This window comes from Grampus griseus (assembly GCF_964374135.1).
Source record: "Grampus griseus genome assembly, chromosome: 3".
NCBI classification, from domain to species: Eukaryota; Metazoa; Chordata; class Mammalia; order Artiodactyla; family Delphinidae; genus Grampus; species Grampus griseus.
The window spans coordinates 111,689,744-111,707,407 of record NC_139019.1 but is presented as its reverse complement, the minus strand read 5'-3'; the positions used below and the strand labels follow the sequence as shown (position 1 = coordinate 111,707,407).

Sequence of the window (17,664 nt, the reverse complement as noted above, 5' to 3'; positions counted from 1 at the left end):
TGGTCTATCTGTCTATCCACGCATCATCACCCTGCTTTAATTACTGCAGCATTATAGGAAGTCTTATTACCTGGTAAGTCAAGACTTCTCCCCTTTTCACTTTCAAAACCATCTTGGTTTTTTATATTTCATTCTTTTATCTAAATTTTAGCATCAGCTTTTGGCGACCCATAAAAAATTCCTGCCAGACTTCTTATTGGAATTTCATTGATATCATAGCTTAATTAGGGAAGATTGCATCTTGAAGAAACTAAGTCTTTCTATGCATGATCTGATATACCCTTCCATTTCTTTGTCTTCTTTAATGACCTTTATAGATTTTTTTCCTCCTTAAAAATCACCCAAGATTTTATTAGCTTTGCCTCTAAGTACTTTTTATATTTTATTAGAAGTGCTATCATTTTTGTTGCTGACATATTAAATATATTTTATTTATTAATCACATATCCACCAAGTTTGCTGGACTTTATTATTTATTAACTTTATTAATTGTACTAACTTCATTAATTAATAATTCTTCCAGATTCTTTTGGGATTTCTATACAGGAATCATAACACCTGTGAATAATAACGGTCTTTTAAAACTTTCTTTCTAATCCTTAATGTTTTTTATTCCTTTTCCTTGTATTATACATTGGCTAAGACGCTAATACAAATCTTGTCAATAATAACTGGCCTACACCTTTAAAGGGAATACTGTTACAGTTTCACCACTGAGTGTGAATTTTGATGTAGGTTTTTCATCGGTACTCTTAATCACTTAAAACAAATCCTTTCTACTCCTAGTTTGCTAAATTTTTATCATGAAAGATATTCATGATAAACTTTTTTCTACATCTCTTAAAGTGATTTTATTGGGGTTTTTTACTCATTTAATATTTTAAGCTGGTTAATAAAATTTCTAGATTTTTCTAATATTCACATTCCTGGAAAACCCCAACTTGGCAATGCTATATTACCTTCTTCATGTATTTTTTAAAATTCAGTTTCCTAATATTCTGTTTGGGATTTTTATGTCCAAGCTCATGATACTGGGTGTAATTTTCCTTTTTCATATGGTCGTTGTCTAGTTTTGTTTTGGCATGACGGATATACAGTTGTCCCTTGGTATTCCCAGGGGATTGGTTCCAGGACCTCACCCCCCATGGATACCAAAATCCAAAGATGCTCAAGTCCCTTATATAAAAAGGCATAGTATTTGTATATAACCTATGTACATCCTCCCCACGTACTTTAAATCATCTCTAGATTACTTATAGTACTATACTTGACCTTAGCCAAAAGGCCAAGAAGCGATCTAGATTATATATAATAATCTAATACTAATACAACATAAATGCTATCTAAATAGTGGTAAATACAATGTAAATTCTATGTAAATAGTTGCCAGGCAAGCAGCAAATTCAAATTTTGCTTTTTGAAATTTTCTGTAATTTTTTTTCTTAGAATACTTTTGATCCCTGGTTGGTTGAATCCATGGATTTGGAAACCACGATACACAGGGCCAACGGTACTGGCTTAACGAAATGAACTGTCTGTGGGCGGGGCAGATATGCTCATTTATCTAATCACTAACAGCGTTTTATATGTTTGGAATTATATCTTCCATGAATGTAAAACCATCTGGTTCAAGTTACTTTTTTTTTGTTTTAGGAGATGGAAAATTTTCACTACTAATCCAATGTTTTATAAAAACTAAAGGACATATATGAACACATATTTTTTCAAGTATTTCCTTTTTTATTGAGAGTTTTGTAATTTTTTTCTAGAAAATTATCTTATTTCAGCTAGGTTTTCAAATTTATTGCCATAAAATTATTAGATTTCTGACATCTATTGTAAATAGTGGTAAATGCAATTTCTCTTTTTAATCCCTAACATGATTCAGGGCTTCACTGACAACTTATCATGATTGTCTCATCAAGAAAGTTATTTTATAATTATTTTCTAAGATCTAACTTTTGGCTTTGTTGATCCCTTTGTGTTGAATCTTTGTTTTCCATTTCATTAATTTTTGCTCTTACCTATTTCCTTTTTTTTTTTCATTTTAACATCTTTATTGGGGTATAATTGCTTTACAATGGTATGTTAGTTTCAGCTTCACAACAAAATGAATCAGTTATATATATACATATGTTCCCATATCTCTTCCCGCTTGCGTCTCCCTCCCTCCCACCCTCCCTATCCCACCCCTCCAGGCGGTCACAAAGCACCGAGCTGATCTCCCTGTGCTATGCGGCTGCTTCCCACTAACTATCTACCTTACGTTTGGTAGTGTATATATGTCCATGCCTCTCTCTCGCTTTGTCACAGCTTACCCTTACCCCTCCCCATAGCCTCAAGTCCATTCTCTAGTAAGTCTGTGTCTTTATTCCTGTTTCACCCCTAGGTTTTCCTGACATTTTTTTTTCTTAAATTCCATATATATGTGTTAGCATACAGTATTTGTCTCTCTCTTTCTGACTTACTTCACTCTAGACTCTAGGTCTATCCACCTCATTACAAATAGCTCAATTTCGTTTCTTTTTATGTCTGAGTAATATTCCATTGTATATATGTGCCACATCTTCTTTATCCATTCATCCGATGACGGACTCTTAGGTTGTTTCTACTTTCCTTTTTTTTTTTTTTCCTTTACTTTTCCTTCCTTTTTCTCCCTTTGGATTTTATTCTGTTGCTCTTTTCCAACAGGTCACCTCAATAATTTTTAAAATTGAGGTATAATTCATGTACCATAAAATTCATCATTTTAAAGTGTAGAATTCAGTAGGGAGGGGGTTCATTTTGAGTATTTATTATCTTTAGGTTTTGATGGTGGTAAAATATACACACCATGAAATTGATCATTTTAAAGCATTTTTAGGTATACAATTAATTCAGTAGTATTAAGTATTCACATTATTACACAATTATCCCCACTATCCACTCCAAGAACTATTTCACTATCCTAAACAAAAACTCTGTATCTAATAAACAATAATTCCCATCCTCCTCTCTAGCCATCTCATAGTAAACTCTATTCTACTTTCTGTATGAATTTGCCTATTCTAGGTACTTCATATAAGTGCAACCATATAATTTTTGCCCTTTGTGTGTCTGGTTTATATATCACTCAGCATGATGCTTTCAAGGTCCACCCCCATTGTAGCATGTATCACAATTCCATTACTTTTTAGGACTGAATAATATTCCATTTTATGAATATACCAAATCTTCTTTATCCATTCACTGGTTGATGGATACATGGGTTGCTCCCACCTTTTGGCTATTGAGAATAATGCTGCTATGAACATTGCTGTGTGACTATCTGTATGAGTCCCTGTTTTTGATTTTTGGGGGTATACACCTGGAAGTGGAATTGCTGGATCATATGGTAATTCTATGATTAACTTTTTGAGGAAATACCAAAATATTTTCTATAGTGGCTGCATGATTTCACATTCCAATCAGCAATGCACAAGCGTTCTAATTTCTCCACATCCTCATCAACACCTGTTATTTTCCTTTTTTTTTTTTTTTTTTTGCGGTATGCGGGCCTCTCACTGTTGTGGCCTCTCCCGTCACAGAGCACAGGCTCCGGACACGCAGGCTCAGCAGCCATGGCTCACGGGCCCAGCCACTCCGTGGCATGTGGGATCTTCCCGGACCGGGGCACGAACCCACGTCCCCTGCATCAGCAGGCGGACTCTCAACCACTGCGCCACCTGTGAAGCCCTATTTTCCATTTTATGGGGAGAGGGGTTTTGTTTGTTTTTATACTAGCTGTCCTAATGGGTGTGAAGTTGTATCTCATTGCGGTTTTGATTTGCATTTTGCATTCTGATGACTAGCGATGCTGAACGTCTTTTCATGCGCTTACTGGTCATTTGTATATCTGCTTTGGAGAAATGTCTATTCAAGTCCTTTGCCTGTTTTTGAATTGGGTTTTTGTTGTTGTTGTTGTTGAGTTGTGGAAATTCTTTATATGTTCTAGATATTAATCCCTTACCAGATATATAATTTGCAAATATTTTCTCCTATTCTGTGGGTCATATGTTCACTCTCTTGATTGTGATTGTATCCTTAGATTCACAAATGTTTTTAATTTTGATGAAGTCCAATTTATCTATTTTTTCTTTTGTTTCTTGTGCTTTTAATGTCATATCTAAGAGTCCATTGCCAAATGCCAAGTCCATAAAGATTTACCCCTATGTTTTCTTGTAAGAGTTTCTTCTAGTTTATATATTTTGGATTTTGATCCATTTTCAGTTAATTTTTGTGTGGGTGTGGCTGCATTGGGTCTTCGTTGCTGCACATGGGCTTTCTCTAGTTGCGGCAAATGGGGGTTACTCTTCATTGCAGTTTGAGGGCTTCTCATTGCAGTGGCTTCTCTTGTTGCGGAGCACGGGCTCCAGGCACACAGGCTTCAGTAGATGTGGCACCTGGGCTCAGTAGTTGTGGCTTGCGGGCTCTAGAGAGCAGGCTCTGTAGTTGTGGTGCACGGGTTTACTTGCTCCACGGCACGTGGGATCTTCCTGGAACAGGGATTGAACCTGTGTCCCCTGCATTGGTAGGCAGATTCTTAACCACTGCACCACCAGGGAAGTTAATTTTTATATATGGTGTGAGGCAGGGGTCTAACTTTACTCTTTTGCATGTGGATATCAAGTTGTCCTACCACCATTTGATGAAAAGATTATTTTTCTCCTCCTGAAAAGTCTTGGCACCCTTGTCAAAAGTCAATTGGCCATAGATATTTGGATTTATTTCTAGAATCTCAATTCTATTCCATAGGTCTATGTCTGTCCTTATGTGAGTACCACACTCTTTTCATTATTGTATCTTTGTAGTAAGTTTTGAAGTCAGAAAGTGCAAGTCCTCCAACTTTGTTCTTCATTTTCAATGTTGTCTTGGCTATTCACATTCATATGAATTTAAGGATGTGCTTTTCAATTTCTTTTTTGTAAAGGCTGTTGAAATTTTGATAGGGATTGAATTGAATTTGTAGATCACTTTGGATAGTCCTCTTAACAAGTTTTGTAATCCATGAATATAGGATGTCTTTCCATTTATTTAGGTCTTATTTAATTTCTTTCAGCAAAGTTGTATAATTTTCAGTATACACATCTCTCATCTCCTTGGCTAAATTTATTCCTAGGTATTTTATTATTTTGAATGCTATTATAAATGGAATTTTCTTAATTTCCTTTTCAGATTGTTCATATTAGTGTATAGAAATACAACTAATTTTTGTTGTTAATCTTGTATCCTGCAACTGTGCTGAATTCATTTAATAGCTCTAATAGTTGAGTTTGTATATGTGTGTATTCTTTAGGATTTTCTAAGATCAAGTCATAAGATCAAGTCATCTACAAATAAAGATAATTTCGGTTCTTCCTTTCCAATTTGGATAAATTTTAACTCTTTTTCTTGCCTAAATGCTCTGGCTAGAACTTCCAGTACAATGTTGAATAATGGTGAAAGCAGGCATCTGTCTTATTCCTTATCTTAGGGAAAAGATTTTCAGTCTTTCACCACTGGGTATGATGTTAGTTGTGGATTTCTTCATAATTACCCATTATCAAGTCAAGAAATTTTCCTTCTATTTCTAGTTCAAATTGTTTGTTTGTTTGGTTTTTTAATCATGAAAGGGTGTTGGATTTTGCCAAATGCTTTTTCAGCATCTACTGAGATAATTATATCAATTGTTTCCTTCATTCTATTGATGTATTACATTCGTTGGTTTTTTCTATGTTGAACCACCCTTGCATTCCTGGGATAAATCCCACTTGGTCATGGTGTATAATCTTTTTAAGCATGCTGCTGGGTTCAGATGTAAGTATCTCAACTATTATTGCACCTATATTCATAAGGGATGTTGGTCTCTAGCTTTCTTGTGATGTCTTTGGCTTTGGTCTCAGGGTAATGTTGGCCTCACGGAATGAATTCAGAAATATTCCCTCCTTTTCTGTTTTTCGAAGAGTTTGAGAAGGATTGGCATTCAATCTTTTTAAAATGCAGGGTAAAATTAACTAGTGAAGACATGTGGTCCTGTGCATTGCTTTGTTGGGAGGTTTTTTGATTAGTGATTCTATCTCTTTATTTATAGGTCTGTTTCAGTATGTCTGTTTTCTATTTCTTCTTGAGTCAGGTTGGTAGTTAGTATGTTTCCAGGATTTTGTCCATTTCATCTAGGCTATCTAATTTGTTGGTGTACAAAGTGCTCACAGTATTCTGCTATAAAACTTTTCTTTTCTATAAGGTCATTTGTAATGTCCCAACGTTCATTTCTGTTATTAGTAATTTAAGTCTTCTTTTTCTTAGTCAATCTAACTAAAGGCTTATAAATTTTGTTGATCTTTTCAAAGAACTGAATTTTTATTTTATTGACTTTTCTCTATTATTTCTCTATTTTGTTTCTCACTCTTTTTCATTTCCTTTCTTCTGCTAGTTTTGGGTATAGTTTGTTCCTCTTTTTCTAGTTCCTTAAGGTGTAAAATTAGGTTATTAATTTGAGATCTTTCTTCTTTTCTAATGCAGGCACTTACAAGTATAAATATCACTCTGAGCACTGCTTCTGTTGCAACCTATAAGTTTCATTATGTTGTATTTTCATGTTCATTTTTCTTAAAGTATTTTCTAAATTCCTTTGTGATTCCTTCTTTGACCTATTGGTTATTTAAGAATGTGTAGTTTAATTTCCATATATTTGGAAATTTTCCAGTTTTCCTGCTGTTGCTGATTTTTAGTTTTACTCCATAGTTGTCAGAAAAATACTCTGTATGATTTCAATAGTTTTTAATTTACTGAGATTTGTTTTGTTGCCTAACATATGGTCTATCCTGTAGAATGCTCCATAGGTACTTGAGAAAAACTATTATATCTTATTGATGAACTGACCCTATGGTCAATACATAATGTCCTTCTTTGTCTCTTGTAACATTTTACTTTAATGTCTATTTTGTCTGATATGAGTATACCCAACCCAGCTTCTTTTGGTTTCTATTTGCATGGAATACCTTCTTGCATTTTTCACTTTCAACCTATTTGTATCTGGATCTCAAGTGAATCTCTTGTAGACAGCATATATTTGGATTTTTTTAAGAATCAATTCTATCTTAATTGGACAGTTTAATTCATTTACATTTAAAGTAATTACTGATAAGGAAGAAACTACTCCTGCCATTTTGCTGTTTGTTTAATATATGTCACATCTTTTTTGTTCCTCAGTTCCTCCATTACTGCTTTCTTTGGTGTTTTGGGGGTTTTTTTGTAGTGTACCATTTTGATTCTTTTCTCATTTCTTTTTCTGCATTTTTAAAGTTATTTTCTTGGTGGTTATCCTTGAGATTACAATCAACCTCTTAAATGTACAACAATCCATTTTTAACTAATATGACCTTAGCTTCAATAGTATATTAACAATTCTGTTCCTACACAGCTCCATTCCCCTCTTCATGTTTCTGTTGTCACAAAATACATCTGAATACACTGAGTGCCCATTAACTATATAATTATTGTTTTATGCATTCATATTTTAAACCATACAGACAAAGAAAGGAGCTATGAACCCAAAATACAATACTGGCTTTTATACTCACCTATGTAGTTACATTTATCAGTGTTCTTTATTTTGTCATAGGGCTTAAGGTACTATCTAGTTTCATTTCCACCTAAAGGACTATCTTTAGCATTTCTTGTAGCACAGGTCTACCAGAAGCAAACTCCCTCAGCTTTTGTTTATCTGGAAATATCTTAATTTCTTCGTCATTTTTTGAAGGATAGTTTTGCTAGATATAGAATTCTTGGTTGACAATATTTTTCTTTCAGTACTTTAAATATGTCATTTCACTGCCACTGTCCTCATAGTTTCTGAGGAGAAATCAGCTGTTAATCTTATGGAGGATTCCTTATATGTAACAAGTTGCTTCTCTCTTGCTGCTTTCAGGATTCTGTCTTTGACTTTTGATAGCTTGATTATAATGTGTCTCAGTGTGGATCTCTTTGTTTCTCCTTCTTGGAATTCACTGAGCTTCTTGGATGTATATATTCTTTATCAAATTTGCAAGGTTTTGGGCAATTATTTCATCAAATATTCGTTCTTCCTCTTTCTCTCTCTCCTCTCCTTCTGGAATGCATGTGTATGTTAATATGATTGATGGTGCCCCTCAGGTTTCTTACACTCTGTTCATTTTCATCATTCTTTTTTCTTTCTGCTCCTCAGGCTGAATAAGTCCAAGTGATTTGCCTTCAAGTTCACTGATTATTTCTTCGGGCTGCTCAAATCTGCTCTTGAACCCTCTAGTGAATTTTTTAATTATTATATTTTCAGCTCCAGAATTTGTTTCATTCCTTTTTATAATTTCTATTTACTGATATATTCTATTTCCTGAAACACTGTTCTCCTGGTTACCTTTAGGTCTTTGCCTGTGGTTTCCTTTAGGTCTCTGAGCATATTTTACATAGTTGACTTTAAGTCTCTGTCTAGTAATTCCCATTACTAGTTTCTGTTCATTTCTCCTGTGTAAAAGCCATCCTTTCTTGTTGCTTTGCATGCTTCATAATTTTTTTTGAAAACTGGACATTTTAAATTGTACAATGTGGTAACTCTGGAAATCAAATTCTTCCCTCTCCTCAGGGTTTGTTTTTGTGGGTAGTAGCTGTTTGTTTAGTGACTTGTCTAAACAATTTTTGTAAAGACTGTATTCTTTGTAATGTATGGTCTCTGAAGTCTCTTCCTCTGTAGTTTCTGGTCAGCTAGTAAACAGAGATTTTCTTAAATGCCTCAGGCAAAAAGAGGGAAGGGAGGGAAGGAGAAAGAAGACAGAGAGAAAGAAAGTAAGGAAGGAAAGAAGGAAGGAAGAGAAAAGGAGAGAGGAAGGGAGGGAGAAGAAAAACTCTCTTAGTCTTTGCAGATGGCTCTGTGTTGAGGAACTCCTTCAATGCTGAGCCAGGCCACTTACAGCTGTACATTAGCATTCACTTTGGGCTTCTGCTGAGCCTAAAGATCAGTCACAGTGAAAGCGTGGGATGTTCTCAGTTATTTCCTAAGCATGTGTCTTGTCCTGTGAATGTATGGCATACATGGGAGTTTTTCAATGTCCTCTTTTTCAAAAGAATCTCTCTCCCTGGATTGTCCTCTCAGGCTTTCAGCATATCTATTGTTTGCCTCGAGTGTTATTTTTTTGCTCCAGGTGGCAGTGGGTCATTCATTTGCTTTTCAGTGGTTTTGAGAAATGCCCTCTGCATAGCCACCTTTTTGTCCTGAGAAAGTTCCAGATTATCCAAAACAAAGAGAAGCTTTGGATCAGTCCTTCAGGCAGCCCCTCAGATAGGTCAAAACAGACAAACAATTCTTTAAGAACAAAATCTTCTCTGTTGTTTCTGGACCCAGGGACTAGGGTCCCACGTGGAGAACACAGGCTGCCACCTTCAGAACCATCACCATGCTGAGGAGGGGTGTGGGCCAAAGACAAGTAAAAATGCTACAAAGTTTTCCTACCTTTTTTAAGTTGCCCCTTTCTTGATTCAGTGTTCACTCAGTTACTATAAACCTTTGGCTATTTTCCAGAGTTCTGACCGTTTTGCCCTCTTTTTAGGTGTTTTTGTGGACAGGTGGCCTCTTGGAGCTACCTACTCTGCATTTTCACTGACATTACTCCTCTCCAGTTTTCTTTTTCTCCTCTCCATTTCTGAAGGACAGTTTTTTCTAGGTGTTGAATTCTTGTTGGACAGTCTTTCTTTCAGCACTTTGAATATGACATCGCTTGCCTTCTGGCCCCTGTGGCTTCGGATGAGAAATCAGCTATTCATTTTATTGAGGATCCTTTTTATGTAATGAATCACTTCTCTGTTGATGGTCTCAAATTCTCCCTTGGTCTTTGTCTTTCAACAAATTGTTTATAGTGTGTCTAGGTGGATCTCTGGGTTTATCCTACTAGGAGTTTGTTGATCTTCTTGCATGTGCAGATTAATGTTTTTCATAAAACTCGGGGAGTTTTTGGCCATTACTTCTTCACATATTCTTTCTACCTTTTCTCTCCTCTCCTTCTGTGACACCTATTGCATGCATGTTTTTATGTTTGATGGTGTTTCATGGGTCTCTGCTTATTTTTATTTATTCATTTTACTTTCTGTTCCTCACACTGGAAATCTCAGTTGACCTATCTTTCTTTTCTTTAATTCTTTCTTCCACTAGCTCAAATCTGCTGTTGAAGTCCTCTCATGAATTCTGTTTTTTTTTTTGCAGTACATGGGCCTGTCACTGCTGTGGCCTCTCCCGTTGTGGAGCACAGGCTCCGGACACGCAGGCTCAGCGGCCATGGCTCACGGGCCCAGCCGCTCCGTGGCATGTGGGATCCTCCCGGACTGGGGCACGAACCCGTGTCCCCTGCATCGGCAGGCAAACTCTCAACCACTGCTCCACCAGGGAAGCCCCGTCTCGTGAATTCATTTCAATTATTGTACTTTTCAACTACAGGATTTCTGTTTGGTTCTTTTTAATAATTTCTCTTTACTCATATTCTCTATTTGGTGAGACACTGCTCTCATACTTTCCTTTAGTTCTTTAGATTTGGGTTTTTTTTTTTTTTTTTTTGAAATCCTAAGTCCACCAGATGGGCTTCCTTACAACATTTGTAAAATAGTGTTATTAATACACACCTTCCAGGGTGGCTGTTGAGATCATTGAAAATAACATGTATGAAAGCCCCTGGCTAACTATAAAACTGAGAAGTTATTAAGACTCTTAGGGATCCCGATGAAGGTACCAGGAAAGTACTGAGAAGGCCCTGATCTGTCACCTCTAACTAATCTTAAGATTCTTTGCAAGCAGCGAATGAAGGCTAAGGCAGACTTGTAAACTGCTGAGGCATTAAATACATGCCTTGGCAAAGGCTGGGAGACTTATTTGTTCCAGGCATTTAAGGAATACTCTGTTCAATCATTAGCAGACCATTAAGCTAACTGAGCAGAGACTTTGGTGGCCACGCATGACAAAGAATATACACTTTATCAAAACAGTTCAGGAAAGTCACTTTAAAAAAAAAAAAGGAATGGCAACAACAATAAAACCCTAGGGAGGGGGGAGTATCTGGTTTCCAGAGTTTCCAATCTTATATGATTTAAAGTGTCCAATTTTCAACCCTCAAAAAAAGAAATCATGAGACATGCAGAGAAACAAGAATGTATGGTCTTTACACAAGAAAAAAAGCTATCAATAGAAACTTTTCTTGACTTGCAGAATTTCCCAGTCTGGATCGTGTTGACTGCACACTCATGTTCCTCTGTCCTCTATTGCCTGAAAATAGGCAGCTGGATGAAAAGCCTTGATCAGATTCACGTTTGATCTTTTTGGCAAGATTATAGGTTCTGGGACTTCCCTGGTGGCACAGTGGTTAAGAATCCGCCTGCCAATGCAGGGGACATGGGTTTGAGCACTGGTCTGGGAAGATCCCACATGCTGCAGAGTGACTAAGCCCATGCGCCACAACTACTGAGCCTGTGCTCTAGAGCCCGCGCGCCACACTACTGAGCCCATGTGCTGCAACAATTGAAGCCTGCATGCCTAGAGCCTGTGCTCTGCAACAAGAGAAGCCACCGCACTGAGAAGCCCGTGCACCGCAACGAAGAGTAGCCCCTACTCGCCGCAACTAGAGAAAGCCCGTGTGCACCAATGAAGACCCAACAAAGCCAAAAATAAAATTAAAAATTAAAAAAAAGATTATAGGTTCTGTTCTTTCATAGGAGGCATATAATGTCTCGTTGTCTCTTTTTATGAGGGAAGCAGTCACTAATGGTCAAAATGCTTAAGTCCTATAATTCATTGGGGGTTGAAAAATTGTGATATTCTATCATTTCATTTTCACTTATTAACTAGGATATTTCTATAAAGACATGTTTCCCCTTACCTACTATGTGGTTACTCAGTAATACAGTTCATATAAGAAAGGTCAGTAATACTTGATTTTTTCCCTTAATTCAACAATTTTTGAGATAAAGTATTAGGTCCTTGTCACCAACCAAAAGTGACCTGTTAGCTTTTTTAGTATAATTATAAGTTTACAGATTATTTGATGAATTTCAAAATCCACTGTAATTATTATCCTTACTGAGCTCAAAGTTTCCCATCTTTGGCCAGTAGGAGCCTCTTCAAGTTGTCCCCTGAGCCCTTTTGACATGACCCCAGTAATCTTTGATAGCTTCCTTGCTATGTGTACAACAAGATGTTCCTAGCTCATCTGGTGTATTTTCTACAATCAGCCATTTCTCTAAGAATTCCTAGTTTCTTTTAGTGAGAAATGGTATTTCAACATCATATTATGGGACTTCCATGGTGGCGTGGTGGTTAAGAATCTGCCTGCCAATGCAGGGGACACAGGTTCGATCCCTAGTCCAGAAAGATCCCACATGCCACGGAGCAACTAAGCCCGTGCGCCACTACCGAGCCCATGCTCCGCAACCACTGAAGCCCACACACCTGGAGCCCGTGCTCTGCAGGAAGAGAAACCACCGCAATGAGAAGCCCGCATACCTCAAAGAAGAGTAGCCCCCACTCGACACAACTACAGAAAGCCCGCATGCAGCAACGAAAACCCAACGCAGCCAAAAATTAATTAATTTAAAAAACGATCACATTATGGTCACTAAGGATGCATAATTGCTAAGTTGATCATTGTTCTAGATTTTTCAATGGATAAAGGTAAAATATTTCAGTAGTTTATATTGATACTTCCAATTTAAATGCAGAACTACAGGGCTTTCACTTAACTTTGTCTATATTACATCCATATCTCCTTTCTTCCATGAGTAGCCTGGTTCTCAAGAACACAGAGGATAATGGAATTAAACTGTCCCATAATGACCCATCTGCTTTATCCTTGTGTTACACACACAGCAGTCTCAGAATAATACTACTAATAGCATCACCACAAAGCTGATTTCCGAAAATGGCTAAAAATTGTTTTTGCATTGACTCTCCCCATTCTTACCCATTTTTAATCAATACTATATCTTCACTGTCAGAGGATATATTCATTAGGTGCTACATTATCTCCTTGTTCACCCATAATTATGATTAGTTCTATAAATAATCATATTTTTAATGTCCATTGCCAGTCCTAATGTTGATACTTCTTTAGTCATTTTGGTTGGCTGAAACTTATTCTTTACTAGATTCGTAAGGAAGGGCTCATGGGAACAATATTAGCGAAGCTTTTTAACATTGATGACAGTTTGTCTATGTCCTTTATACTTGAAAGTCAGTTTTGCTGGATCTAGAATTCTTGGTTCACATTTTCTTTCCTGAAGTATCTTAAATGTTTTACTCTATTTTCTTTTAGCATAAAGCATTACTATAGCAAAGTCTGATAATAATTAATTTTCTTTTCCTTATAAGCCACTTTGCCTAGATGCTTATAATTTCCCCCACACCTCTTTCCTTTAAAGTCCAATAATTTTAGTAGAATATGTTCTGGTGTTTGTTGTATAAGTCCATATTCTCAATATGCAACTTTCAAAATATAGTTTCAATTCTTTTATTTCAGGTAACTTTTCTTAGATTTTAGATTTTTTTTTTGTGGCTATGTTGGTCTTAGTGCGCCATGTGGGCTTTCTCTCTAGTGTGATATGCGGGCTCCAGGGCACATGGGTTCTGTAGTTTGCGGCATGCAGGCTCTCCCGTTGAGGTGCACGAGCTCAGTAGATGTGGTGCGCAGGCTTAGTTGTGCTGTGGCATGTGGGATCTTAGTTCCCTGACCAGGGATCAAACCCACGTCCCCTGCATTGGAAGGTGGATTCTTTACCACTGGACCACCAGGGAAGTCCCTAGATTTTAGTGTTTATTCTGTTCCTTTACTTTGTTTCTGTTTCTGTTTCAAATTCAGGGACTCCTATTATCCTTAAGTTGGATCATTTTTCCCCAATCTTCAATTTTCATCATTTTCTCTTGAATCCTTATCTCTTCATTTCTTACTGATGTTTAAGAATTTCCCCCACTTTATCTTATATTTCTCTTAATTTCTCTTAAGCTATTATCTGCTATATCTAATTGTTCTTAGTCTAATTCAGTCTTCATTTTTGAAATGAGTTCCTTTTATTTCTAATTATTTTCTGACTTTTGTCACCTCACTTTTTTCTTTCCTATCTAACATCATTTTCTTAAACATTTACTTTCTTCTGAAATAATACGGTACAGTTTTTATCTGTTTTGTGAACATGTCTTTGTGGTGGGCTTTCATTATCTACAATGATATTATTTTCCACTTTACTCTCTTTTTTCTTATAATAATTTTGTATGGGATTTTACCTCAATCTTTTCCTATTGCACTTTTTTATGTGAAATTAATTTTCTTGGACTTTGAGAAAATGTGATTCTAACTTCAAATATTCCCTCTTGATTTAAAATGTGGTTGCTTGATTTTTAAGGTTTCCTGGTGCTGTTCCCCTCTTCCAATTTTATCAGAACCTCTCTTCCTTCATCTTTGGGTCTCTAACCTGTTCAATTTTCATTCCACTCCCAATACTTCTCCTAAGTGTGGAGCACTGTCCTTGAAAGGAGCTATGGAGAGTCAGTTTTAAAAGTTTATTGGGTCTGGACTGTTCTAGCCCCTTCATAAATTTCGGGAACCTCTTGTGCTATCCCAGTATTTGATTAGGTAACACCCTTCCTAATATCAACTGCTGTTCTCACATCAGCCCATCATACTTTCCAATGAATACTTACTGACTTCCCTCTGCTTCCTCTCCTACAGATGCTAATACTATGCAGTGTGGCTCTTGGTAAGGATCTCTTGTTAACTAGTTTTGATATAAATCCTGTCCATGGGTTTTTGGTTTTGCTATCTAGTTGCTCTGTTTTTTTAAGAGGGGATTCAGGGAGATTAAAAAACCATGTCACTGCTACTACTGCTGCCACCATCTTCCCAGATATTAGAGTATATTTTAATAGTCCTTAGAATCTTCTACAGAAAAAATTTTTGAACAAAATGCCTTAAAAATCTTATAACATTTTCAGAAATAAAACAGGTAAAACAGAAGAAAATGGACCCATTTTGTCTGCTTACCTCAAAAAGTCTGAACAAGTTGTATCTTGTTTTATAATCAGTCCACAAGACCATAAAAAAGGCATTCGTTGAGACGGTGCTAATCATAATTATCTTAAAGAGACGACTCATTATAACTCTCTTCACAAATGCCTGACACTGAGTATCTTTCCTCCTGTCAAAAATTTGAATAAGAGGTATGATTATCTTATAGCTCTGTTGTAAGGTAATGCATAATGCACACTTTGTTTTAGGGACAAAGGTCTGCTTTCGCCCTTCTGTGAATATAAATCTACATATATATATACTTTAAAATTGCAATGCAATGCTGACTTAATGACCACTGAAATATGTATGACGATTACTGGGTGGGTCTGTCCCCACTCAGTTGCTCAGTTCCTCCTCTCTAGACCTGTGAAAAAGAATGGTTACCACTCCACCTCAAGCAAAACAAAGCACCATCTTCACTTACTCGTTCAACAATTTTTTATTAAGTAACTACTGTTCAACTCACTCATTTATTCATTCAACAAGTTTTTATTGAATGACTACTACATGCCAGGCAATACAGTAGGCACTTGGGATACAGGTAAGCAAAACCAAATATTGTCCGTCTAGTAGGGAAAACTGCTAATCAAATAATCAGCCATACAAATGCTTACAAATCAATCATAAAAAACTGACCACCCTAAGAAAAAATGGGCAAACACACAGTCAACTCATTAAAGAAATACAATGGCATGAAGTTCCCTCCAAAATGTTCAGTAGCACTACTAATTGGGGAGGTACAAATTAAGTAAAACCAGTAATTTTGCTTATAAAATTAGCAAAGGCTTAAATGTGATAACATTTAGTGCTGGCAAGAGTGTAGTGCAACGGAGCAGTCTCATAAACTGCCAGGGGAATGTAAACTGACCAACTTTTCTGAAAAGCCTTAGTTCTGTTTGTATCCTCAGACCCAAGGAATCTACCCCAAGAGAATACAATCTGAAATGCAAACAGTGACTTTAGTCAAACATGTTTATCCCAGCAATATTTGCTGTGAGAATTTGGAAACAATTTAAAAGTCTAACCAAAAAAAGACAGGTTAAGCAAATCATGGCATATCCATTTCATGGAATATTATACAGACACTACAACATGTCTATGCCTTTTTCATGATTTAGAAAAATGTTTATGAGCCACTGGATAGCAAAACAGAAAGAAAGCAAGATAAGAATTCTCTACTCAAAATTATCTCAACTGTGCAAAATAGGTAGAAAAAAATTCGGCATGAAGTATGCCAAAATGTTGATATTGTCTGCCTACGGATAGTGAGGTTATAGGTAATCCTTTTTCCTATTTATTTATGTTCATCTGTGCTTTCCAATTTTTCTCAGAGAGTATGTATTACTTTTTCCCCATTATATGTAACAAGTGAACCCAGTCTCACACAGTAAAAAAATATAGATTTATATACTTTTATAACCTATTAAAAACAAGATATATAATTTTCATTATCTGATTTGAAATCAGGTCTATTACCCAAAAAAAAAGGCTTCAAATTATCTAACATAGTAGGGAATAAAAAAGAACAAAATGGAGTCAAACTAGTCATTCAGTCTACAGGTCAAATAAGGGTGCGACTGAACGCTTGATTAACAGCCAATTGTGACAGGAAAGCCGAGGAAACAACTGTTTGGCTGAGACTTCACCAGCCTCACCAGTTGGAGAAATCAGATTATCCAGGACGAGCCCCTCAGTCTGCGAAGTGGATGAGTGCCTGTGGGAAGAGGCTATGAGACCCAACACTGCCATTTGCACACTTCTTAACAAGAAAGAGAAATAGAGAGTATTTACTGAGATTTCCATAACGTCTCATAGAACAGCGGCGACACATCCTCAAACAGTGAGCTAGGACGGACTCTTGTGTGGTTCTGATGATAAAAGTGTTGAGACATTTTCCAAATTTTCAATTTTTATTCCTTGCTTTTACCATCCAACAGAAAATCTCTGCTTAGGAATCTCCTCAGCATCTAGATTCCAAGAGGCCTCAGAGGAGTGTCCACAGAGGGCATCGTTGCTTTATGAAGTCACTCTTGGACATTCCGGTATGTTACTAGCCGGTAGGCCCCTGGAGGGGAGAGCTCCCCATTGGTCTACCCACAGATCCTCTCTTCCCAAGGAGACCGAGCACCTCTGTTCAGCAAAAGAGTCACAAGCACCGTGCAACTGTGATGCTCTGGGCTAAAGCTGAGAGACAGGCCAGACAAAAGCCCCTCCTTCAGGAAGTACCCCCAACTGACAGACAGAGGCCCTTAATAATGTGTTAAAATAGGTTAAGGGTCATAGAAGAGGGGAAAGCAAAATTCTCTGGGCTTCTAAGAGCAAGAGCACACAGCCAGGGCACAGCACTGGAGACACCTGGAAGGACAAGGAAAGATTTTGATGGCTTTGGGGCTAGAACCCAAGAAACAGGAAGAGCAGAAGTTATCCATGCCTGGGGCTTCCCTGGTGGCGCAGTGGTTGAGAGTCCGCCTGCCGATGCAGGGGACGCGGGTTCGTGCCCCGGTCCGGGAGGATCCCACATGCCGCGGAGCGGCTGGGCCCATGAGCCATGGCCGCTGAGCCTGCGCGTCTGGAGCCTGTGCTCCGCAACGGGAGA

General features: G+C 37.1%; 1 protein-coding gene across 1 annotated transcript in view; it reads right to left on the bottom strand.

Moving 5' to 3' along the window:
• Positions 1 to 17,106, bottom strand: part of CATSPER3 (cation channel sperm associated 3) — a gene marked incomplete at both ends in the record, with an annotated part of 39,569 nt that extends 22,463 nt beyond the window's left edge. The window contains 2 exons of the mRNA XM_082650319.1: positions 15,042 to 15,195; positions 17,084 to 17,106. Of these exons, the coding sequence (XP_082506445.1) occupies positions 15,042 to 15,195; positions 17,084 to 17,106 (177 nt within the window). The remainder of the gene's footprint in view (positions 1 to 15,041; positions 15,196 to 17,083) is intronic.
• Between the last annotated feature and the right edge of the window lie 558 nt (positions 17,107 to 17,664).